This window comes from Nansenia antarctica, assembly GCF_963989245.1.
Source record: "Nansenia antarctica genome assembly, chromosome: 11".
NCBI classification, from domain to species: domain Eukaryota; kingdom Metazoa; phylum Chordata; class Actinopteri; order Argentiniformes; family Microstomatidae; genus Nansenia; species Nansenia antarctica.
In genome coordinates, this window is record NC_137681.1 from 19277101 (window position 1) to 19303274 (window position 26174).

At 48.7% G+C, this 26174-nt stretch overlaps 2 protein-coding genes across 4 annotated transcripts; both read right to left on the reverse strand.

Moving 5' to 3' along the window:
• Positions 1-1352: 1352 nt before the first annotated feature.
• prodh2 (proline dehydrogenase 2) lies at positions 1353-7357 on the reverse strand. 3 transcript variants are annotated; one of them, XM_080541792.1, is made up of 11 exons: positions 7277-7357; positions 5625-5916; positions 5162-5352; positions 4754-4880; positions 4324-4395; positions 3745-3825; positions 3443-3586; positions 3140-3306; positions 1932-2042; positions 1704-1792; positions 1353-1536 (listed from the first exon to the last, which is right to left on the reverse strand). In XM_080541792.1, exons 2-11 carry the CDS (start codon positions 5883-5885, stop codon positions 1358-1360), a joined length of 1422 nt encoding a protein of 473 aa, XP_080397918.1. In that variant the 5' UTR covers positions 5886-5916; positions 7277-7357; the 3' UTR covers positions 1353-1357. The 3 variants fall into 3 exon arrangements, with proteins under 3 accessions (XP_080397918.1, XP_080397917.1, XP_080397919.1); XM_080541791.1 differs by lacking the exon at positions 7277-7357 and adding an exon at positions 6439-7267 and having other exon boundaries at positions 5625-6391; XM_080541793.1 differs by lacking the exon at positions 7277-7357 and having other exon boundaries at positions 5625-7267.
• Positions 7358-8633: 1276 nt separating this feature from the next.
• On the reverse strand, positions 8634-25723 carry eif3c (eukaryotic translation initiation factor 3, subunit C). The gene is made up of 24 exons (XM_080542107.1): positions 25603-25723; positions 24809-24929; positions 24635-24700; positions 23725-23914; positions 21886-22011; positions 21693-21744; positions 21364-21485; positions 20915-21042; positions 20101-20263; positions 19751-19984; positions 19374-19502; positions 17691-17784; positions 17401-17588; positions 17072-17296; positions 15863-16054; positions 15594-15765; positions 15132-15291; positions 14014-14079; positions 13585-13672; positions 13263-13428; positions 12812-12853; positions 11567-11614; positions 11075-11128; positions 8634-9178 (listed from the first exon to the last, which is right to left on the reverse strand). The coding sequence occupies exons 2-24, from the start codon at positions 24907-24909 to the stop codon at positions 8856-8858; spliced, it is 3129 nt and encodes a 1042-aa protein (XP_080398233.1). The 5' UTR covers positions 24910-24929; positions 25603-25723; the 3' UTR covers positions 8634-8855.
• Between the last annotated feature and the right edge of the window lie 451 nt (positions 25724-26174).

The following is a 26174-nucleotide window of genomic DNA, read 5'->3' on the forward strand; positions in this document are numbered from 1 at the left end:
AAAATGATAAGAAAACAAAAACAAAATTACCTGACACAATGGAAAGAATTAACCAAAAGCAAAATGGAATGCTATTTGGCTCTCAACAGAGAATACACACTGGCAGGATACCTGAAAAACTAAGGAAATCCTCTCGAGCCATCGAGAGAGGTCGACACAGGCAGACCTGGCTCCCAAGACAAGACAAACTGTGCACCCACTGCACACGAAATTAGGTGGAAACAGTGCTGCACTTTTTAACTACCTGCCAACTGTACAAAGACCTCAGAGACACATACTTCCCACACATTACAAACACCCAAAAAGATTTAGAAAATATGACAAATAACAAAAAACTGCCATATCTGCTGGGTGAATTACAACAATGTGCAAACACAGCAGCAAGATTTGTGAGCTGTTGTGACAGTAAAAGGACGTCCAGTGGAACACAACCACCATAAAGACTGTAAATAAGTATCTGCACTATTTGCACCATGCTGATCTCTTTACATAATGTTTACAGTTCTCATTTATTTGTATTCATATTTTTTAAACTGCAATGTCCACGCTTTTCTATTTTTTATTTTAAGTTATCATTATTTACCTGTATACTATATATACAGTATATGCACAGCTTTGTTTAATAATTTCTTTATTCTAGTCATTCATTACATACATATGTTTCCCATGCCAATAAAGCCCTTTAAATTTAAATTAAATTAAATTGGATTGAGTGAGAGAGAGAGAGAGAGAGAGAGAGAGAGAGAGAGAGAGAGAGAGAGAGAGAGAGAGAGAGAGAGAGGGGTGGCATAGGAGTAGGGACTCAACAATAACACACATTGCCATGGCAACTCACCAGCTGTCATTCTCTTTATTTCAATCAGCAGAACAGAACATGGTAGAACATTCCATCGTCGACAATAAACAACTTAAATATTTCAAAAGATGAAGATGCGTGATGTGTAGATGAACATATGACCACTAGGGGGGGCTGTCTCTGTCTCCCAGATTATCAACCCTTTAATGTGTCCATACCGCCCTCAACCATTATTTAACCAATCGAGTCCATTAAGAACCACTTCTCCTCCAATCACAGGCCTCCTCCCCCCTCCTCCCCCCCAGCCCCTCCTTGAGCCTCCTCCCCCCTCCTCCCCTCCAGCCCCTCCCTGAGCCTCCTCCCCCCTCCTCCCCTCCAGCCCCTCCCGGAGCCTCCTCCCCCCCAGCCCCTCCCTGAGCCTCCTCTCCCCCAGCCCCTCCTCCCTTCCAGCCCCTCCTTGAGCCTCCTCCCCCCCAGCCCCTCCTCCCCTCCAGCCCCTCCCTGAGCCTCCTCCCCCCCAGCCCCTCCTCCCCTCCAGCCCCTCCCTGAGCCTCCTCCCTCCTACCTCCCCCCCAACCCCTTCCGGACCCTCCTGCGTAGCTCCAGTCGGAGGAGGTCCCTCTCCTTGCGGATTCCCTGCAGCACGGTCCGGTTTTCCTGGGCCCGGCGGACCAGGTAGGGCAGGGTGTCCTCCACAGACCCGTACGGAACAGACTTATACACCTGGTACCCCTGCTGGGCTGGGGGGAGGAGGGGGGGGGTTAGACGTACACACCCAGTTAAGAAAGAGGAAGAGAGGGGGGGGGTGTTTGTGTTTGTGTGTGTGTGTGTGTGTGTGTGTGTGTGTGTATGTGTGGACGGGGGTGTGAGAGGTGGGTGTGTGTGTGTTGGGGGGAGTCATGCTTACCGAGAGTGAGGGACACGTGGTCACACATCCCCAACAGCTGACCAAAACACACGGAGCCCCCGTCATTCTCTATCCCCAGCTCTGCCATCCTACACACACACACACACACACACACACACACACACACACACACACCAACTAAATCAATAACCCCAGTGGTAAAGTGAATAGACCACCGGTGACTAGTGAAGTGAGTAGTGTGTGTGTGTGTGTGTGTGTGTGTGTTACCGTGCAGCGGCTCGTCTGACTGACTCCTCGTTGTGCGTCGCCACAATGATCTTGTAACGCTCAGGACTCTGGGAAATGAGCTCCAACAGGATGTCCAGCGAGCCGTTGTAACTATGACCACAACCACAACAACAAGATGTAACTACGAAAACAACAACATGAGGTAATTATGATAACAACAACATCATGCAGGTTAACAAGTATTAGCATTAGATAGTACGGTATTAAGTCATATCAGTACAAATCTGAAGCGATTTTCAAGTGGGTGGGTCCAACTTAACGGTGGTCTGGTGGTCGTCCCTCAGAAAATGAGTAGGAATAGATGTCATTTCCTGTATTCTAGTGCCTTTTAACAGGTGGTTTAATACTTTTATCTGGCTATACTAGCATGAGACAAATTATTTCAAAATGAATTTGTTAGCAAACTTAGCTTGGGGGGAAGGGACGACCAGCGCACATCCCAAAAATTATATGACCAAAGTGAGATGTTTCTGGATCCTATTTAACACATACGTTATATGATCATCCTATTATTCTGTCTTGTATTAATTTACAAAAAAAAGAAAATGTCTCTCTCAGACGGGAGCTGGCTCCCATCATTCACCTAAAGGAACGGTAGAACACGAGGGGCAAACACAAACTATAGGCGCTGTATAAATCAAAGTAACAGTGGTAACATAAAGAGAACTCTGAAAAGTGTGAGCTCCTACTCCTAACTGAGTGTAAGTTAACAATTTCCTGAACATTTTGTGGTGACAGCGTGACCCACCGTAACTTAGCTGCCTGGCATCAATGACTAGCTAACGTTAGTGACACGCTCATGTGTGTGTGTGTGTGTGTGTGTGTGCGCGTACGTGTGTACATGTGCTATGGGAGAATCATCCTGGGTGCAAGGTAGCAGTGAAAACGTGGTATTGAGTTTCATTGATTTGGGCATTCTCTCAATAAGCAAGTGGAATGGATTTGATAATGAAACACTGACACCGAGCTCTGAAAAGAGGGCAGAGTGGATAGACCGAAGCACTGATTTTCGACATGATAAAAGCGGGGGGGTTCAAACTAATAATTTTAAAAAGTGGGTAGGACATTCTAGTCCCATTTTAGTATTAGTATAGTGTATAGTAGAATAGTGTAGTATTAATCACAGTACTGACAGGATTATTGATAGTACTGGAGTGTATGATTGATGAAACATTCTCCTGAACCACCTGTTATTGGTGTCTTCCCAGGATTGGTGGATTGGGTCTGAGCGGCCGTCCTGATTGGCCAGTTTCCTCTCCTTGTCCATATAGGCTCCTCTGACCAGCTTGACCCCCAGACAGAAGCCCTCACTGAGGGACGTCCGCACAGCCTCCAGTAGGAGGGCCCTGGACGCCTGGGGGGGTGGGGGGCAGAGAGAGAGAGAAAGCAAAAATAAACAAATGATGAATTGATGGAGGATGGTGAGGTGAGTCACTAATCTGAGACAGACACACACACACACGCACACGCACACACATGCACGCACACACCGTCAGGTAACACTGGTAGGTGTTCCAGATCCAGGCTCCATCTTGGTTGAACTTCTTCATCATCGCCATGGTGACCAGGGAGAGGGCGGGGTTCATGCTGGTGTACTCTGCATCGACCAGGACGCGCACCTTGTTAACGCTGGCCTAAGGAGAACACACACACACGCTGCATCTTTACCACTCTGTATGAAACAGACTTCAAGTTGTTCCGACCGAGTCTTGACCATGTGACCTCTGACCTCCAACACACGTCAACAACACTGTCTCTAAGGAGAGCAGCTGATTGGCTGTCGTCTATGTACCTCCCCCACAGCGTTGAGTCTCCTCAGGCCGCACAGTAAGTGCGCGTTGTCCTGCTCCGCCAGCCCAGGGAAGCTGATTGGCTGAGAGAGAGAAAGAGGTCAGACACAGGTTAAACCTCCTCAGTCATGGACAGACAGATATGCCCAGTACTGTAGCCCCGCCTCTTTCTACAGACAGACAGACTCAGAATCAGAATCGCTTTTATTACATCCATTGTACGGGTATACGGGAGTAAAATTCAACAATAATAGGATAAAGTAAAATAAGTAATCATAAAGTAGAATAAGGTAATAAAGTGATAAAGTGATGGTAGTTGTGCTACAGCAAGACCGTACTGCAGTAGAACAGAAGAAAAATGCTGTGCAGGTTATAATGAGATGAAATGCAATATAGTACAGATATGATACAGTACAAGAATTTCAAGTAGTTAGTCAGGTTGTGTTCAAGTAATCAGGTAGTGTGCAGGTATAATATATATATATATTATTTTTCTGATTGCTTGAGGGAAAGACACACAGGCAGGCAGAGAAGTAGGCAGGCAGGCAGGCAGGCAGACAGACAGGAAGGCAGACAGGTACCTCTCCGTCCAGGGCTCTGACTAGCAGGTCCAGGTGGTACGAGTGTTCTGAGAGCAGAGAGGTCAGCTGCACCTACACACGCACACACATGCACACGCACACGCACACGCACATGCACACACACACACACACACACACACACACACACACACACACACACACACACACACACACACACACACACACACACAATTGATCAACACAGACACTTACCATAGAGATAATGAGTTTTCACAGACACACAAGGTACATTCATGTGGATCTGTTCTGTTCATTCCCTCTCTCACACGCACACACACGCACGCCCGCCCGCCCGCCCGCACGCACGCACGCACGCACGCACGCACGCACGCACGCACGCACACACACACACACACACACACACAGCTCCTCAACACACACACACGTACACACACGTACACACACTTACACACAGCTCTGGGCTGAGCAGGGCGGTGATCTTCAGCTGCATCATGGGGTCTGGGCTCCAGGCGTTGCTGTGGGACATCCTGACACACTCCAACATGGCCGCCAGGTTGTCGTCATAGCGACGCTCCCTGTGGACATGTGACATCCCTCTTATAGTGACAGACCGTACACACGTACACACACACACACACACACGCCGACACACACACACACACACACACGCCTACAGACACACACACACACACACACACACACACACACCTACACACACCCACCAAGTGCCCTCTCCCAGGTCACACACACACACACACACACACGGTGCCCTCTCCCAGGTCACACACACACACACGCCTACACACACACACGCCTACACACACACACACACACACACACACACACACACACACACCCAGTGCTCTCTCCCAGGTCCTCCTCTATGGGGACGGCCAGCATCGGTCTGAGGCCCAACCGGCTCATCTTCTCCATGGCCCCGCCCACTTCCGCCTCCCCCTCTCCCCCCACGAACTGACCGTACACCGATGGGCGCAGCAGCAGGGAGAACACACGCCTCCCCAGGACGGCCCGCGCTGCAGACAGGAGCTGGGGGGGTGGGGGGGGGGCGAGAAAGAGGCAAAAAATACATTAGTCGGGGTAAACTAGTAGGGGAGGGTAAACTAGCAGGGGAGAGAACGGGTGGAGAGAGAGAGAGAGGGAGAGAGAGAGAGAGAGAAAGAGGGAGGGATGGGGAACGAAACTGTAAGCAGATAAAGAGGGGAAGTGATACCCCTGACCTACATTCAACACACTGACATGTCCCACAGCTCTGGGGCCAGCAGTCTACCAGTGGACTCCCCCCTGCCCCCCTCCCTCACCTTGTCACAGTGGGTGACCAGCAGGGGGACAGAGCAGAGCCTGAACACAGCCAGCGCTCTGATCAGCTCTCCTGTGCTCTTCACTCTGAAGGCCTGGGGGTCCTGGAAGCTCATCTCTGCAGGGAGGGGGTCCGCCCCCTGGCCACGCCCCCACCGCCCAGACACACCCTCCGACGCCACTGGCCGGGGGGCGGCTGTACCCAGCAGCCTCAGCGACAGGAAGTGATGTAACGATGGCCGAAGCAGGGGTGACGTCATCATGACTGACGGAGTTGTGAGGGTCGCCTGGCGTCTGGCAGAGAGAGAGTTACTCTGAACTGTGTGTGTGTGTGCGTGTGGAGTGTGTAGTTTCCTCTGGTCTATAAAGGCATGGGCTGGCTAATCGCTTACATGTGTGGAGTGTGTTACATGTATGTTAAATATAGACATCTCACTCTCACACACACACACACACACACACACACACCAGGCAGCTGTGTGAGGTTGAGGTTTCCCTGGTAACAGTCAGACACTGTTTTCATTTTTTTTTTTTATTGATTCAACCTTTTTGTCATGGCAGAGTACAACAAAATGTAGTTTTTGCTCTAGGCAAAGGGTCAGCCATAGCCAGCGCACCTGGAGCAATTATGGGTTAAGTGCCTTGCTCAAGGACACAACGGCAGTGTAGTTACCTTAGATACCAGGTAACTGCCAGCAGCCTTCCAGTCACCAGCTCACATGCACATGCTAGCCGGCCTCTCTAACCTCTAGGCTACCTGACCTCTAACCTCTAGGCTACCTGACCTCTAACCTCAAGACTGCCTGCCTCTCTAACCTCTAGGCTACCTGACCTCTAACCTCTAGACTACCTGCTTCTCTAACCTCTCGGCTACCTGCCTCTCTAACCTCTAGGCTACCTGACCTCTAACCTCTAGGCTACCTGACCTCTAACCTCTAGGCTACCTGACCTCTAACCTCTAGGCTACCTGCCTCTCTAACCTCTAGGCTACCTGCCTCTCTAACCTCTAGGCTACCTGCCTCTCTAACCTCTAGGCTACCTGCCTCTCTAACCTCTAGGCTACCTGACCTCTAACCTCTAGGCTACCTGCCGCCTCCCTGTTCTGAGAACCAGCATGGAATGGAACGAGGGATGTTATCAACACAATCCAATTTCTATCTCTACCAGCCTTTACCAGCCTCCCCTAGCCTCCACCCGCCTCCCTCAGCCTCCACCATCCTCCCCTAGCCTCCACCTCAGACAAATGTATTTGTTGTAAGTCTCTTTGGATAAAATCATCTGCTAAATTTCTAAAATGTCAATGTAAAGATGGATGTTAACATAGCCTTCAGGACACAGGTGGACATTAACACACAGCCTTCAGGACACAGATAGACATTAACACAGCCTTCAGGACACAGACAGTCTTCAGGACACAGATGGACATTAACACAGCCTTGAGGACACAGATGAACATTAACACAGCCTTCAGGACACAGATGAACATTAACACACAGCCTTCAGGACATAGATGGAGCACCTAAACCAAGCTCCCCATGTCTACACGCTGAAACCATTGAAGTGAACAACATTGGAAATAATGATTCTATCTAAATGTTGTCATTAATTATTCCAAAACAGGTTCACGAGTAGACAGAAAGGTGAAGGTTCTTACCGTCTAATCGTACTGCGACATCAACGTCTGACTGACAACCAAACCGTGGTGGACGATGGAGGAGGTGGGTGTTTGTTGGTCACCAGGAGGTTAATGAGTGACTTGGAACAGAAGTTTTGAACAAACATCTAGTTGACCCTGAACAGCAGACACACACTCCCTCTGTGTGTGTGTGTTCCAGTGGTAGGGAGGCCAGGTAAAGTCCTGGGAGAGAGATACTGAGACCAACACAGATGCTGAACTGACCCAGAAACTACAGGTGTTTACAGATAGTGGTTTTGAGGTGTGTGTGTGTGTGTGTGTGTGTGACAGATAGTAGTTTTGAGGTGTGTGTGAGTCTGTGTGTGACGGATAGTAATTTTGAGGTGTGGGTATATGACAGATAGTAGTCTTGAGATGTGTGTGTGACGGATAGTAGTTTTGAGGTGTGTGTGAGTGACAGATAGTAGTTTCAGGTGTGTGTTTGTGTGTGAGTGACAGGTGCAGGACTCTGCCCCAAAGTGGACCAAGCGAACTGGGCAGAGGAAAACATTAACTCTGGACTGGCTTGAACCTGCAACACCACAGACTGACCTGTATGAACTCACACAGACACACAACACAAAGGTTGCGTCAACTTTTCTCAATTTGAAATGGTTGCATGTGTGATTTCTATATTGTCAGAATTGTCATATTGTAACTTGCCACAGGTGAGATTAAATACAAATTAAAGGAGCATTACATGCTTGAAATACAATTATTTCTTACAATTTTGAAAAGGTGCCAATCATTTTGTCCAGAGTTCTAGGTGGAATGATATCAGATTTGGCTTCTTTTCTCTGCTTTTAAGTGTTCCAATGCAAACAAAATAAATAGACATATGAATACCAAAGCATTTGTAATTGCAGTACATCAATTAGGCAGTAATGTGTGAGTTGTTAAGAGAGGAGCCTGAGCCTGGCCCAAGCCAGTGGCACGCCTGCTGACAATGTCACTTTTTTTAACGGCGGGAACGCTACGTGTGTCTGTGTCAAAGAGCCCGACCCAGCATGAACCCTATCTAGGCCAAATAAAATCGACCCGAGCCCGGCCCTAATCTGTTCATGGAGTTGGGCCCCGTTGGGCTTGCAGACCTCTAACGCAGCGGCTTTTATAACTTAACACTGACAACACACTACTCAACACGGACAACACACACTACTCAACACGGACAACACACACTACTCAACACTGACAACACACTACTCAACACTGACAACACAACACAGACAAGAACACGTGCCTTCAGTGTTGATGTTGTGAGACGGTGGTTTCTTCTCTAATAACGATAACAGATCTGAAGAGGTGAAAAAAGGCAACACACGCCGACTCCTTAATTCAATAATGTTTATTTTAAAAGGTTACAGCTGACGGAGACCTGACGTCTCCCGCCCTCCTGAGACGGTGTGTCTGACACGGCTATAGGAGGTCAGGAGAGGAGGCCGCAGAACAGCTGGACGATGGTGGAGGTCAAAGGTCAGGCGATGACGTAACCTAGGATCTAGTTTTGGAATGAAGACTAGTGGGCGGAGCCAGAGGAGTGAGACCAGGATGATGAAGTTTAATAGTTCCCCTGGTAACCGCCTCCCCCATGGTAGCCGCCTCCGCCTCCCTGGTAACCGCCGCCTCCCTGGTAGCCGCCGCCTCCCTGGTAGCCGCCGCCCCCCTGGTAGCCGCCACCCCCCTGGTAACCGCCGCCTCCCTGGTAGCCGCCGCCTCCCTGGTAGCCGCCACCCCCCTGGTTCTGGTTTCTGTAGCCGCCACGATAGCCCCCGCCCCCTTGGTAGCCCCCGCCTCCTTGGTAGCCCCCGCCTCCTTGGTAGCCGCCGCCTCCTTGGTAGCCGCCGCCCCCCCTGTTGCCCTGGTAACCACCCCTTTGGTTGTCTGGAGAGAGGGAGGACGGGGGAGAGAGATTTAGAAGTTAAACAAGGAACAGGAAGTTGACACTAACAGGAAGACGCCTAGAGTTTACAGCATAGTTGTTGCTAGCGACACATCTGGAGCAACTGACTGCGCTTTAAAGCTGGGTACAGACCAAACAGCTGAGAGCAGCTGGAGAACCTCATCTGGTCACATGTTCAGTCTACAGACGTCACTGCAGTTCTGTTCACAGCCTGTAGTTAGTGTTCTAGCTGGTGTTCTAGACAGCATTCTAGCTAGTGTTCTAGACAGCGTTCTATCTAGTGTTCTAGACAGCATTCTAGCTGGTGTTCTAGACAGCGTTACTGTTGGTGTTCTAGACAGTGTTCTAGCTGATGTTCTAGACAGCATTCTAGCTGATGTTCTAGACAGCATTCTAGCTGATGTTCTAGACAGCATTCTAGCTGGTGTTCTAGACAGCGTTCTATCTAGTGTTCTAGACAGCATTCTAGCTGGTGTTCTAGACAGCGTTACTGTTGGTGTTCTAGACAGCGTTCTAGCTGATGTTCTAGACAGCATTCTAGCTGGTGTTCTAGACAGCGTTCTAGCTGGTGTTCTAGACAGCGTTCTAGCTGGTGTTCTAGACAGCGTTCTAGCTGGTGTTCTAGACAGCGTTCTAGCTGGTGTTCTAGACAGCGTTCTAGCTGGTGTTCTAGACAGCGTTCTAGCTGGTGTTCTAGACAGCGTTCTAGCTGGTGTTCTAGACAGCGTTCTAGCTGGTGTTCTAGACAGCGTTCTAGCTGGTGTTCTAGACAGTGTTCTAGCTGGTGTTCTAGACAGCGTTCTAGCTAGGGATGCTCCGATCTGGATTTTTTTAAAAATACATAACTGTAGGCCTACTGACTGGATAGCCTACATATTTTTTGCTTTTTAGACAAAAGTTTTGATCCATTAGGCACCAAGCAAACGCAGACCCATTTTTATGGCATAGTAAAAGTCTGGCCTATCACCCAGTTAGGGCCTGAAGCCCAAGTCAGTCGATATGGCTGTATAAAAGACATCATAAACGTGGCCTTCATGGTTTACATACTGTTACGTCCTCCTATGTTTTCTGTTCAGTTATCTGTCTTCCCCAGAAAAAAAAAAAAAAAAAAAAAAAAAAATCGGTTTTTGCGATCGGCCATTTTTGCCGATCACCGATCGAGTCATTTGGAGTGAAATCGGCCGATTTAAATCGGTGGCCGATAAATCGGAGCATCCCTAGTTCTAGCTGGTGTTCTAGACAGTGTTCTAGCTGGTGTTCTAGACAGCGTTCTAACTGGTGTTCTAGACAGCGTTCTAGCTGGTGTTATCCCCTGCCTATTGCATAGGATCCGCCGCACGACCCCGTGGCCGGCAGTCCCAGAAGAGGCCGCCAGGCAGACTAGCTGACTGGCTCCTCGAGCCCAGCACCGTTATTCCGGCGCCCAGGGGGCGGTGTTGCGCGACGGATCCTAGTCCAGAAATACTCCTATACCGCCCTCGGAAGCGGCCGCCCAATATGCCGCTTCCCGTGTGCCTCGGCCATATCTGGATCTGGCGAGCCGGGATACGAACCCCGGCCCCGGTGGGCAGCATGCACTAGTGGCCAGTGCGTAGACCGCTACACCACCGCGGGGCAGCTCTAGACAGCCTTCTATCTATTGTTCTAGACATCGTTCTAGCTGGTGTTCTAGACAGCGTTCTAGCTAGTGTTCTAGACAGCGTTCTATCTAGTGTTCTAGACAGCGTTCTAGCTGGCGTTCTAGTTAGTGTTATAGACAGCATTCTAGACAATGTTCTACAGCTGCGTCGTAACATAGTCAAATTGTTTGTCTCCACTTCAAACGACAATTTAAGACATTGATTAGAAAGACTAATGGAAGAGTTGGTGAATCTCACCTCGGTTGTAACCTCCTGTTCTGTTCTGTTGGTACCCGCCTCCTCGCTGGCCGTCTGAAACCACCAAGACAAAACACTTTAGACACACGCACACTGCATTCATGATCGTACAATCACAACTTTGTTTCACAGATTCTCGCTCGCTCGCACGCACGCACGCACGCACGCACGCACGCACGCACGCACGCACGCACGCACGCACGCACGCACGCACGCACGCACGCACGCACGCACGCACGCACGCACGCACGCACGCACGCACGCACGCACGCACGCACGCACGCACGCACGCACGCACGCACGCACGCACGCACGCACGCACGCACGCACGCACGCACACACACACACACACACACACACACACACACACACACACACACACACACACACACACACACACACACACACACACACACACACACACACACACACACACACACACACACACACACACACACACAATCAACCACACTTCAATCAATAGTTTGTTACCTCTTTGGTACCCTCCTCTGTTAGATTGGTACCCTCCTCCTCTCCCTTCTGAAACCACAACATGAAAATAGTTTAGACCATACAGAGCGGAGGCTCTCTGGACGCCCAGGCCCAAGTGCAATTTATTTTTTAACGTAACATTATAACTAGGGATTGGAATTGATAAGACGTTATTGATACTGATTCCATTATCAATTCGATTCTTTTTGATTCCTGATACATTTTCTGTGTAAAAAAAGTAGGCCTACACAGGTTTTCAGCGTCAGTGCAGCTGTTTTATTATCTCGAGTCTCTGAACACAGTGTAGAATATTTTAACTAACATTTGAACATAAATAAAAATAGATACAAAAATATATATATATAGGAAAATAGATCGGGGTGCGTTCATAAATACGCTCTGGAAATCTGCTGTGGTTTCAACGTCATAGAGCGCTCGGAAATCATTTAATTTACAAACGGTCAGTTAAAAGTCTTTACAAACTCACTGTAAACATGGCAAACAGTCATCAACGATAATGGTGGCCAAGAATATTACGTTATCGTGTTAGCATTAATGTTAGCTAGCTTTCTTTCTGTTGCTAACTTTAGTGATGTTGACTGTCCATACTCGTTAACTAACGTTGTCATTTTCATATTAAAAAATTCATTCAAATTAACATGAATTCATACCAAAACATGATTATTATCTGTTTTGTTACACGTAGATGCGTGTTGAATAATACTCTCTAGAGTACGAAATCAAGCCGCAACCATAACATCGCAACGACTTGCTCTGACATTTTTAGATTGGAAGGTTCAGACGGTCTTTCAGTCAGATTGGACATACTTTCTGCAAGGTAAAATTTCCGTAATTCATGAAAAATAGTAATAAATATTGTGATCCCATCATGTTACAGTGATCTATTACCTCACACTTTTATTTTGTAAAAATAAATAAATAAAGTCGGGAAAAAGTCTTATTGTCGGTAAGTGCCGGTTATTGTCGTTCAGAGAACACACCTACACTTTGACCAGTGAAATTAACTGACAATGTTTGTAAACAGAGATTGCAATGCTTAATTTACATATAATAATAACAACAGGAACAAAACGTATTCTTGAACATTAGGCAAGAATGATTTAAGCTATGGGCAGACATAATGAAATGTACTGCAATTACTTTGCTGCAGCCCGCAGTTAAAACCAAGTTTGCCACCACTGGTTTAGACACAGACACACACACGTATATATACACACAACATACCTCTGTTGTAGCCCTTGTTCTGTTGGTAGCCACCCTTTTGATCTGGAAGAGGACACATCCAGAGTCACACACACAGTATATCTCCTACAGGCAGTCATCTGGCTTGGTAGGGCGGTAGGCTAGGTAGGGCGCTAGGCTAGGTAGGGCGCTAGGCTAGGTAGTGCACTAGGCTAGGTAGGGCGGTAGGCTGCTAGGCTAGGTAGGGCGGTAGGCTAGGTAGGGTGCTAGGCTAGGTAGGGCGCTAGGCTAGGTAGGGCGGTAGGCTAGGTGGTGCACTAGGCTAGGTAGGGCGGTAGGCTAGGTAGGGTGCTAGGCTAGGTAGGGCGCTAGGCTAGGTAGGGCGGTAGGCTAGATGGTGCACTAGGCTAGGTAGGGTGCTGGGCTAGGTAGGGTGCTAGGCTAGGTAGGGCGCTAGGCCGTGCGCTAGGCTAGGTAGGGTACTAGGTCTTACCTCTGTTGAAGTAGCCTCCGTAGACGCCCTGTTTGAGGTCAAACACACGCTCGTTGTTCTCCACCAGACCGCCCAGCTTCTCGGCCAGCTGCAGGGCCATGTTCTGGAGGGAGGTGGGCTCCGTACGGTGCATCACCACCGTCTGGGTGGGCTGGTCCAGGGACGCCTGGGGGGCACAGAACAGGGTCATTTATTAGACAGCCGTCTTCCACACACACACAGACAAACAAACACACACACGCACACAAACAAACACACACACACACACACACACACACACACACACGCGCACACACACTCAGCTGCTGCAGGGGGATATTACCATGAGTTCTTCGTTGATGATCATCTTGCTGATGATGCTGTGGACTGTAGGGATCTCCAGCTCAAACATCTCTGACAGGGTGGTCATACTGGCGGGGCGGGGGGGGGAAAATGAGCATTAAATAGTGACCATTTCTATTCCAGGGCCCAGTTGTTCAAAAAGTTTAATGTGATTCTATTTTGCTACCCAAGATCAGATGTATTTGGCTGATTTTGAGTCGTTTAGGGGAAATCAGCCAGCTCGATCTGATCCTTGATCAGAGAAAAGATCATTCTGATCCAGATAAAAAGTTTTTAACAACTGGACCCAGGTCATTCACACAAACAGTCTTGTGGTCTTAGTTTTAATACACAGGAGGGCATCATGAGAGGTGAGTGTGTGTATGTACCTGATGGAGTCGTACTGCTGTAGGTGTAGGTGTGTGTGTACCTGATAGAGTCGTAGACACTGCTGTAGGTGAACAGGTAAGTCCTCAGAGATTCCTCCTGGATCTTCCTGTTAAAACATCATCATCATATTAACATGGAGAGAGAGGGAAGGAGGTGTGTGTGTACCTGACCAGCATCTCTCTGACCACCATGGTCTCAGGGAACAGGTCCCAGACCTTGCTCTGTGTGTGTTAGTGTTGTCACGATACCAATAATTTACCCTGCGATACTATACCAGCCCAAGTATCACGATACTGAGTAGTATCGCGATACCGCGGCACTTTTGTAACACTTTTTATTTTTATGAACATGCAATGTATTTATACAAGTTACAATAACTTAATGAGTGGTGCATGAATAACATGCATTTAATGCATTACACTAACTCTACAGGTAAGTAAAAGTACTGAAACCGATATTTTTGTGAATAACATGTTTATTAATAAGTAGTTTGAAACATCAAACAGACCAACTGGCCTTTTGCAAGAGTATAGCAAAGTAGGTGTGTGTGTGTGTGTGTGTGTGTGTGTGTCTGTCTGTCTGTCTTTCTGTGTCTGTATGTCTGTCCGTCTGTGGGGTCTTTTTCACGAACTTGAAAAGTAAAAGCAAACACTGGCATATCAAAAAAATAGAGGGCTACTTCCAAACTGTAGCTCAAGACTTAACTCAACTTAAGAAAACTCAGTGGTTTTAATTTTCTAGTTAATGCCCACTGAGCTCGCAGGAACCATAGGAACAACGTTTGAGGTTGCTAACCTGTTAGCCGACAAAGCTAACGCGATGGGTAGTCGCGAAAAAGGCTGCGTTCGTCAATTCGCTCTGGAAATCTGACCCGCACTCACGGAACGCCTCTCGTCCAATCAAACGAATCGGTCGCTCTGTGACGTTGCACCCAGTGTGCGCTCCGGCGCTCTCGGAGCGAATTGACGAACGCAGCCGAAAGTGTTATGAGTTGCCCCGCTGGTACCGTGTTCAACACGGTAGTATAGTATTCCACGGTAGTACCGTTGTATAAAGCTTATGGTATAGTAGGCACCGTGACATTTTGGCACCGCGGTATATCGTTGGTACCGGTATATCGTGCAACACTAGTGTGTGTGTGTGTGTGTGTGTACTGACCTGACCAGCATCTCTCTGACCACCGTGGTCTCAGGGAACAGGTCCCAGACCTTGCTGTTCATCTTCTCGTTGATGATGAAGGAGTGGCATGTCCTCCAGTCCCCCATCTTCATGGACTTACTGGCCGCTACCACATGTTCACGCATGCTCTCAGGAGGCCCTGGGGGGGAGGGGAGGGTTAGGAAGGGTCACAAGACCATGCAACGGCTCAGTTTATCCTTCAAGGTCAAGGGAGGCTGGTGGAGGTAGAAGTCAGAGGACAGGCTCATTGAAATGCATGGGATGGAATGGTATCAAACACGTTTCTACCTCCACCAGCCTCCCCTGGTGTTCTACCTCCTCCAGCCTCCCCTGGTGTTCTACCTCCCCCAGCCTCCTCTGGTGTTCTACCTCCCCCAGCCTCCTCTGGTGTTCTACCTCCACCAGCCTCCCCTGGTGTTCTGTCTTTCATTGGCTACCTACCCAGAAGGGGCTGTCTCTCGCCCACCCTTAGCTGGTGGTGGAACTGTTTGCTGATCATGCGTCTGCGGGCGTCAAACTCGTGGGCGGCCATGTAGGGGATCTCCAGCAGCATGGCAGATACCAGGTACACACACTCCAGCAGCTCCAAGTTAATGTGCATGTGGAACGGCACCTACCACACAGACACACACACTATAGCATTATAATGTTACTGAGCCGTGTGTGTGTGTGTGTGTGTGTGTGTGTGGGGGGGGGGGGGGGCACCCTACCTGGCGTCTCTTCTCGATCTTCTCCTGCTCGGCGTTCCTCTCCTGCATGTTCCTCATCAGGAGCCCCTGGCCCAGCAGCTCCTTGGCGCGGCCGCTGCTCTGGATGTCCAGCAGGGCGTTGTGGGCGTCCTTGATCATCCCCTGGCGGAACGCACAGATGCCCAGCTGCACCATGGTCCGGTTGTACAGGATCTACAGAGGAGAGGGCGGGTGGGTGAGTGTGTATAGGCAGTGTTTCCTCTATATGCATTTATTGGTGGCGGGCCGCCACGAATGAATTTCCTCCGCCACAAATTGATTGTCCACTAATTATTATTTTTTTAAAAACAACAAAAAAACTCCACCTCTGAACATTTTAGCTGATTAAAATATATCTGATCCTAGATCAGCGCTATAATGGATGTTGACTAAAAGTGCACCTACATCCACACCCATCTCTCTCTAACCGCTGATCCAAAATCAGATTAGTGACATTAAACATTCAGTTGACGACGTGACACAAGGGCTACTCCTGATTGGTCTAAATGTGAACCGGCATGAGAACCGTGCAGACTCAACCATCCCTGCTGAAAAACTGTCGCAAGTTGAAGAACTCGCGCAAGTTGGAAATACTCTGAAACTTTCGCCAAGTAGGACATACTTTTCCTGTTGTGTTTGAGACGGAGCGAAGACTGCTCGTTTGGAAGGACATTGGATCCGTGAGTAACGTAAACCTTCAGAGCTGATGGATGGAAACCGGTATCACAAGTTTATATAAAATTTGTTTTTTTTGCCATCCTCCCTCTAGTTTTGGTTGAAATTAGGTCGTTGTTTTGAGCGCGCGTGCGCGTTTCATGCGCGTGCACGCGGAAAAAATCTCACGCTCGCGCAATGCGCGCGGACAGGCCTCTCCGCCACTAATGTAAAAATTCCTGGAGGAAACACTGATAGGTGTGTGCATGTGTAGAGGTGTGTGTGTATAAAGGGATGTGCATAACTCAAATCTTTCATGGTCGAATAATCGGTGGGTGGTAAAAACAAACAATTGATTTTTCGATGTGTGTCAACATTCACAAAGGCTGCCATGGACTTGGAAAAAATGTTAACGGTCCAAATGTAAAAAAATCTGCGTTGACCCTCAGGAACAAATAATTCTGACCTATTCCTAGTGTGTGTGCGTGCGTGTGTGTGTGTGTGCGTATGTGTGTCTATAGAGGTGTGTGTATGTACCTGTACAGGTGGGTCTGCGTGTTGGATGTTGTCCTGTAGGTGACTCATCAGCATCAGGTCTCGGGCCTGGTACCAGCGTGAGTGGAGGGCGTGGTGGTAGATGTGGCACAGGATGGCACAGGTCCTGATGCGGTCGGTGCGGTCCTTGGCGTAGATGAACTTACACAGCCGGTCCATGATCAGAGCGCTGTCCTCCCCCTCACTCTCCTCCTGGTCCTGCTCCGACTGGGGGGGGGGGGATATTACACTGAAACTCCAAACCATTTTTAACTGTTGTGGAGACAAGATGGTCTCCCCCCTGCCTCACCATGGTCCCCCCCGGTCCTCACCTTGGTCTCCCCCTGCAGGCCCATGGCGCGGCGGTGAGCCTTGTAGTCAAACTTGTAGTAGGTGTGCATTATCCTCCTGAGGTAGACGCGGCACACCTCCTCCGTGGAGCCCTTGGTCTCCAGGTAACCTAGCAACCGGTCCACGATGCCACACACACGCCCCTCGTCCTTCAGGTTGTCCACATACTCTGGAGGGAGGGAAAGATTGGCTCACTGATTGTCGGTGTTCTGCTATGTGATTGGCTCACCTTGGGAGTGGGGGTCAGTGTTCTGCTATGTGATTGGCTCACCTTGGGAGTGGGGGTCAGTGTTCTGCATGATCTTGGTGAACTCCTCGTCCATCCTCTCCACCAGGGTCAGGATACAGCCTCGCACACGGAACGGCTGGGGGGGGGGGTTATTATAAATATATAACATGTTAAATTATGTCACATCAGGCTCGTTGCTTCACGCTATCTGGTCAGGGTCACGGTCATCTACCTGGTCTGAGATGGTCAGGGTTAAGGTCAGGGTCATCTACCTGGTCTGAGATGGTCAGGGTTAGGGTCATCTACATGGTCTGAGATGGTCAGGGTTAGGGGTGGGACGATTAGAAAATGTCATGTCACGATTATCGTGGGCAAAATAATCGCGATCCACGATATTATCGCGAGAATACAAAAAAAAATTTAAAAAAAAAAAAAAAAAAAAAAAAAAGAACTTTAGAATGCCAATAAAACACACTGTAATCACTTTAACTTATATTTTGTTGTATTTTTATATCAATGACAATAAAGACCATTCATTCATTCATTCATTCATTCATAATTCATTACTTCTATTATATACTTTTAATTCATTACTTCAACCATGTCATTATTTTGTTCACTTTTGCACAAGCTGTAATCAAAGATGCTCTGTCTACTTAATGTTAATTCACTGTATGATTTGTTTTTCACGGAGACTATTCTAACGAATTCTATGACATTGAAAATTATTTTTGACTGGATAGGATGCCGTGGCCACACACACCCGTAGTCTATCCGTATCCATTCATTTCAATCCATTTGAGAGCTAGATAAGGACACTTTCGTGACATGAGCTGGGCATGTATACAGTAGGATAGCCTGCACGTTCACACATAGGGCTTTCACACCGGCAGTTCCGAACGCCGGTTCGCGTTCGCGTGTCTGGCGAATGAGCCCGCGTTCGGAACTGCCGGTGTGTAAGCCCTATCAGTGCATCATGATTCATGTTGCTAACGAGCATTCAGATGAATGTCACAGTCACATGTTAACTAACTAGTAAAGCCAGGCTCATTTTACCTGGAGTTCAGAGTACAACGCAGGGTGACGGTCACGGAGGTGCACATGCAAATTGGACGTGTTTGCTCTCGGGGCAGACACTTTCCTCCGGCAAGTTCGGCATGTTGGCTCTTCATCCTGGCGTTCTTGACTTGTGAAGCCAAAGTACTTCCACACATCAGATTTCACTTTTTTATTCGGAGGATACAATGGACACGGGGCCGATGCAGCCATGGTGTATGCTAGCATACTAGTGACTGACTGACAACGCTGACTTGACAGTCACGTGCAGGCTGAACAATCCCGCGAGACAAATTTCTGTGAGGATATTCGCGCGCGGCTCATGTGAGAAATCAAAATTATATTACTATGTATTTATAACATACGATTATGACGATTATTCAACTAATTAAAATTCTCCACGATAAAGTTATCGCGTGTGTTTTTATCGCGATTAACGATAATCACGATAATCGTCCCATCCCTAGTCAGGGTTAGGGTCATCTACATGGTCTGAGATGGTCAGGGTTAGGGTCAGGGTCATCTACCTGGTCTGAGATGGTCAGGGTTAGGGTCAGGGTCATCTACCTGGTCTGAGATGGTCAGGGTTAGGGTCATCTACCTGGTCTGAGATGGTCAGGGTTAGGGTCAGGGTCATCTACATGGTCTGAGATGGTCAGGGTCATCTACCTGGTCTGAGATGGCCAGGTTCTCACTGTCCTCAGCGATGTTCTCTCCTATGAAGATGTTGTTGTTGTTGTCAAACAGGATGTCCAGCAGCTCATCAATGCACTCTAGACACTTCTTCCACATGTCCGCCTAAGGACACACACACACACACACACGTTAACATGCTGTCTAGGAGAAAGGCCGAGAGACAAAGAGAGAGAGACAGACAGACGAGCCGAGAGATAAAAAGAGAAAGGGAGAGAGACAGACAGAAAGACACAAAAAGAGAGACAGCGAGAGACAGAGACACACAGACAGAGAGAGAGACAGAGAGAAACACAGAGAGACAAAAACAGACAGACAGCCAGACAGAGAAAGAGACAGCCAGACAGACACACCTTCATGAAGGCAGCGAGGTTGGGGTTGTAGTCGTAGAGGGAGGCGATGATGTTGAACTTGATCTTGACCAGGACGCCCTGTCCCAGGTTGTTCTCGTTGGAGATGCCGGCGAGAGCGTGGAGCAGCTCGATCTGCGCCGCCCGGTCCGTCCCCTTCTTACCGCGGGCCTGGAGGATCTCATTCAGCTTCTTCACCACCACCGCAGTGTTGATCTCCGTCCCCTTGGCAAACATCTGGGGAGGAGACACCACATGGAGTCACACTGCCGTGCACACACACACACACACACACACACACACACACACACACACACACACATACACACACACGTCATTGTTGTGTTGCTCACCTTAACCAGAGGAGGAGTTCCCTTGACCTTCTCCCATCCTCCCTCGCCATCCTCCACTCCGACCTCCTCCTCCGCCTCCTCCTCCAGCCTCTCCTTATTTCTGTGCCGCCTCTTCCTCTCCTCCTTCTTCTTCTCACTGGTGTGGCGCTCGCCCTCCTGGGTCCTGGGGGGAGGGGGGGCATTTAGAATGCATTTCAGGTCTCAAGAGGTAGAGAGAGAGGACAGGTAGAAGAGGTGGAGAGACAGGAAAGGTAGAAGAGGTGGAGCAGTAGAAGAAGAGAGCTAGAAGAGGTGGAGAGGTAGAAGAGGTGGAGAGGAAGAAGAGGTAGAGGAGGTGGAGAGGTAGAAGAGGTAGAGGAGGTGGAGAGGTAGAAGAGATAGAGGAGGTGGAGAGGTAGAAGAGGTAGAGGAGGTGGAGAGGTAGAGGAGGTGGAGAGGTAGAAGAGATGGAGAGGTAGAAGAGGTAGAGGAGGTGGAGAGGTAGAGGAGGTGAAGAGATGGAGAGGTAGAAGAGGTGGAGAGGTAGAGGAGGTGGAGAGGTAGAAGAGGTAGAGGAGGTGGAGAGGTAGAGGAGGTGGAGAGGTAGAAGAGATGGAGAGGTAGAAGAGGTAGAGGAGGTGGAGAGGTAGAGGAGGTGGAGAGGTAGAAGAGGTAGAGGAGGTGGAGAGGTAGAGGAGGTGGAGAGGTAGAAGGGGTAGAGGAGGTGGAGAGGTAGAAGAGATAGAGGAGGTGGAGAGGTAGAAGAGGTAGAGGAGGTGGAAAGGTAGAAGAGATAGAGGAGGTGGAGAGGTAGAAGGGGTAGAGAGGTACTCACTTCTTGAGGAAGACCTGGGCCAGGGAGGCACTCTTGCCCTCTTCATCGTCACTCTCACTGCCGCTGTCCACCGTGTCCGACCCCCAGTCCTCATCATCCTCATTAGACGAGCTGGACGACTCCTCATCCTGAGACCACAGGGTTACTGCTGGTTAGACCAGGGCTGACCCACCCACCCACCCACACACGACCGTGTTACAAGAAGTACAAGAGTTGGCTGTGCACCAGGAGAGGGTGGAGGAGGTGATGAGGAATGGCATCACCCTCTAGAAACACAGGTTGTATTTCACTGAGACTGAGGTGGATAAATGGAGGTTAAATCAGATAAAACGCCCCTCCCACTTCACCTCCGGCCAGCCTGGGCGGCTCCTATTGGCTGAGGTAAATTCCTCGTCACTGCGGATAGGTAATGCTAGAGATGGTTAACCAAGCCCCGCCCCCTGTCGTACCGAGCCCTTCTTCAGGAACTTGCTGGCGTCGGGGGGTGGAGCCTCCGCTGGCTTCTTCTTCAGGAAGGCCTTGGCGGACACACCATCCTCGCCATCCTCCCCATCGCTGTCCGACGACGAGCCTACGGCCAATCACACACAGGCAGTTCTCAGAGGACCAGACCAATCACAAACAGGCAGCTCTCAGAGGACCAATCACAAGCTATGGGCTCTGAGTACTAATAACTGTTGTGATCATAGACATGGTAGCACGTACGTGTGTGTGTGTGTGTGGTTGATGTGGTCATACATCAGGCCTATGTTTGCTATTCAAGGGAACATCAGCTCACCAGAATCACCCTCCTCCTTCTCCTCCTCTTCATCAGCTGACTGCTCTGGGTTCTGAGAGAGAGAGAGAAAGAAATGGGATGGAGAGAGAGAGAGAGAGAGAGCATCAATAACAACAAGGCCCCCAAGTCTGATAGTGAGTGTTGTCATGGTGACGTGTTCTGACAGTGAGTTGTCATGGTGACGTGGTCTGACCTCCTTGTACTTGGCGATGTGGGTCTCGTAGTCACGGTTGTACTTGCGGATCTTCTGCCGCAGCGTGCTCAGCGCCTTGGCGTTATTCTTGTTCATCTTCTTCTTCCCCTCCTTATCCTCCCAGATCTGCAGGACAACAAGGCTCTATCACTGTGTCCTCTACGGTAGAGCACTGTGTGACAACATGGCTCTATCACTGTGTCCCCCACAGTACAGCACTGTGTGTATGTGTGTGTGTGTATATAGACTGCTCAAAAAATTAAGGGAACACTTAATCATTACAGTATAAGACCAAGTCAATTAAACTTCTGGGATATCGATCTGTCCAGTTAGGAAGCGTAAACGATTATTAATCAATTTCACCTGCTTTGGTGCAAATGAAAGCGGCAACAGGTGGACAGGAGAGGCAACAGCAAGACAACCCCCAAAGAGGAAATGGTTTTGCAGGTGATGGCCACAGACTATTCCTCTCTCCTTATCCTTCCTGACTGATTTAGCATTTTGCTAGTGCCCTTGTCACTACTGGTAGCATGGGGCGGTACTTGCAGCCCATACAGGTTGCACAGGTAGTCCAGCTCCTTCACAAGAAGGTTTGCTGTGTCTCCCAGCACAATCTCAAGAGCGTAGAGGAGATACCGGGAGACGGCCATTACACAAGGAGAGCTGGACAGGGTTGTAGAAGGTCAACAACCCAGCAGCAGGATCAGTATCCTCTCCTTTGTGTGTGGAGGAACAGGAGCACTGCCAGAGCCCTACAAAATGACCTCCAGTGGGCTCCTCGGATGTATGTTTCTGACTAGGGATGCTCCGATTTATCGGCCACCGATTTAAATCGGCCGATTTCACTCCAAATGACTCGATCGGTGATCGGCAAAAATGGCCGATCGCAAAAAACGTTTATTTTTTATTTTTATTTTCCCCTGGGGAAGACAGATAACTGAACAGAAAACATAGGAGGATGTAACAGTATGTAAACCATGAAGGCCACGTTTATGATGTCTTTTATACAGCCATATCACTGACTTGGGCTTCAGGCCCTAACTGGGTGATAGGCCAGACTTTTACTATGCCATAAAAATGGGTCTGCGTTTGCTTGGTGCCTAATGGATCAAAACTTTTGTCTAAAAAGCAAAAAATATGTAGGCTATCCAGTCAGTAGGCCTACAGTTATGGATTTTTTTAAAAATCGGTATTGGTATCGGTTGATCTTGAGGAAAAATATCGGTGATCGGTATCGGCCCCAAAAATCCAGATCGGAGCATCCCTATTTCTGACCAAACTGTTAGACTCCATGAGGGTGGCATGAGGGCCCGACCTCCTCTAGTGGGACTTGTGCTCACAGCCCAGTACCGTGCAGCTCGATTGGCATTTACCAAATAACACCAGAATTGGCAGGTTCACCATTGGCGCACCGTTCTCTTCACAGATGAGAGCAGGTTCACACTGAGCACATGTGATAGACATGAAAGAGTCTGGAGATGCCGTGGTGAACGTTATGCTGCCTCATCATCATCATCATCCAGCATGACCGGTTTGGCGTATCAGTGATGGTCGTGAGAGGTATATCCTTGAAGTGCTCCCTTAATTTCTTTGAGCAGTGTATATATACCCCTATTTGAGATGTTTCAGTCCTGCAGTGTCTAACTCAATAACTGCCAAAGAATTCCAGAACACATATATATAATATATACATATTTTACCTTGCAACAACACTTTGATTGGCTACAAAATAAAGTATAATCATTCATGCATTGTTGGTGAATAAAGTGACCCAGAATGTTGACGATTTGGGTGACTTTCTTCCCCTCTGCGCTAACTGAGTGAACCAATCAGACTGGCCTGGTTGAGGTAGTCCTCCAAGTCGGCCAGCAGGCGGATGTAGAAGCTGGGAACGCCCTCCTTGTCCACTATAGTCTTGCTCTTCAAGAACGCTCGACAAAGCTGCTCAAACTCCTCCAGACACTTGGACATGTCTCTGATCTTCATGGCGTTACGGATCGTCTTGATCAGGTTGGTCAGCTCCTCGAACCTGGGACAGACAGACAGGACAGGGTTAACTAGGACCGGGACAGACAGACAGGACAGGGTTAACTAGGACTAAATGAGACCAGGACAGACAAGAGGGTTAACTATGACTAACTAAGACCTGGACAGATAAGAGGTTTAACTAGGACTAACTAACACCTGGACAGAGAAGAGGGTTAACTAGGACCTGGACAGACAAGAGGGTTAACCCATAAAAACTACTCTGGGCCGGTTCCCCCAGACGGACCTAGATTAAGCTTTATCCTAGACTAAATATGGAATGAGTCTGGGATTGGTCTTAACCTGTGTCTAGTGGAGATGCTGTGTCTGGTGTAGAGGCTCTGAGTGTGTGTCATGCTGTGTCTGATGTAGAGGCTCTGTGTGTATGTCTGTGTGTGTGTGTGAGAGAGAGAGAGAGAGAGAGAGAGAGAGAGAGAGAGAGAGAGAGAGAGAGAGAGACTGTGTCTGGTGGAGAGGCTGTGTGTGTGTGTGTGTGTGTGTGTGAGAGACAGACTGTGTGTGTGTGATTTTGATTTGATTTATTTGAAAGTTAAAAGAAGACGCATAAAACCACAGTGTGACACTGAATAACTAACAAGGTTGTGTCTGGTGGAGAGGCTGTGTGTGTATGAGAGAGAGAGAGAGAGAGAGAGAGAGAGAGAGAGAGAGAGAGAGAGAGAGAGAGAGAGAGAGAGAGAGAGACAGACACATGGTGGGGACTCGCCTCTTGTCTTTGGCACTGCGCACCACTCTCTTAGTGTCCTCCTCATCATCACTCAGCAGCAGGGCCCTGGGGAACACACAGAGACATGAGAACAGCGACACACACGTATGGGGACACACGGTTCCATTCCAACAATACTAATCAACAGTGTTGCAGAGAGAACAGGGTACTGACTGTTTGCTGAAGGTGGTCCCAGGGGTTTTCGGAGTGAGCTCGTCGGCTGAAGAGGACTCCTCCGACTCGCTGTCTGAGCCCGTAGCAAAGAAACGCGACATGATCGCAGAGATCTGTCAATCTGGAGGCGGAGGGAGGGAGAACACCGGGAGTTACACACTAGTTAGTACATTAAACCAGTCACACAACCTCATCTCGTTTCAGTGAAAACGTGAGGATATGTCCCTAACGGGTTGATGAAATCAAGCCTTGTGATTGGCCGAGAAGCATTCCACCTGGACACACTGCTGCATCAACATCACCAGCCGCTTCGCTTGAACAAACACAAACAAAACAATGATCAATGACTACCTGAGGGGGCCAGTCACGACAATACGTCGAGCCTGACGTGTTGACACTAATGCACCTATTCAGTCAGCCGCATATAATGGTTACACACAGCCCATTGTAGCAGCCTGGATAACGTTGCTAGCAGATGGACAGGCACGGCAGATAACTAACTAACTAACTAACGTTATGTTACTAAACGTCACTTTGACGCAAATGAAACAGGTAAGTGGCGAGTCATTCCCCATTATCGCATTGACTTGATCATTGCGAATGTTAACATTTGTAATACATTTTTAGGGTGTTTTCCTTTTCGGTCCAAACCGCCAGGAGACCATCCGGCTGGGAGGAGAGGCTAGCGGCGCTACGACTAGGCCTCACCAACACGCTGAGCGAGAGGAAGACTTCCCCCGCAAATACAACCGCTGTTTAAACCCAGAACTAACGACTAGTGATGTACAACTCACCTATGTCCTAGTGAAAGTTGTCCTGTGGTGTGTCGGTTTACTTTGGGATGCTGTATAATCCAGTTTTGCAATTTAGTGGACACAACTGACAAGCGTGCAGAGCCTCTTTCGGCGCTTGCGTCAGGAAAGGAAGTGAAGCCGGAAACCACCGCTGGATGGATGGTCTGCGACAGAGCTCAATACCATGGAGATCGTCGCCGGGTGTGACTTTGTTGTAGGCTGCTGCCCCCTACTGGATCACAAAGGAAATACTAGTCCAGGTCACATCCTTCATGGACAATATGTATTTATTATTCATGTTCATAGAAAAAACAAGTTTCATAATAATAAAAAAAACAAGGCACCCAGTGAAGAGACAGACTGATGGCATCGACATCACCAGTCTGCTGGGAGAAAGGCCTGCCGTTGTCATGACATCATTCTACCCTGAGAGGATCATTCTGTCTTTGATCCAATTTACTGCAAAATATCTCCTAACTGCTGAAACAGAGGAGAACTGGGGGGGGGCAGTGTTACTTCCTTTTCAGAAGTCATCAATAAGATGTCAACAATGTCTCTCTAAAGCGTTGTGG

Coding starts and splice junctions, on each gene's coding strand:
- prodh2 (XM_080541792.1), bottom strand. CDS start 5,885: ATGATGACGTCACCCCTGCTTCGGCCATCGTTACATCACTTCCTGTCG. Junction 4,881..5,161: donor GACCTGGGAGAGAGCACTGG/GTGTGTGTGTGT, acceptor ACATGTCCACAG/GGAGCGTCGCTATGACGACA. Junction 3,307..3,442: donor CCTACCAGTGTTACCTGACG/GTGTGTGCGTGC, acceptor CCACCCCCCCAG/GCGTCCAGGGCCCTCCTACT.
- eif3c (XM_080542107.1), bottom strand. CDS start 24,909: ATGTCGCGTTTCTTTGCTACGGGCTCAGACAGCGAGTCGGAGGAGTCC. Junction 19,985..20,100: donor GAACTCCTCCTCTGGTTAAG/GTGAGCAACACA, acceptor TCTCCTCCCCAG/ATGTTTGCCAAGGGGACGGA. Junction 16,055..17,071: donor ACGCAGACCCACCTGTACAG/GTACATACACAC, acceptor TCTCCTCTGTAG/ATCCTGTACAACCGGACCAT.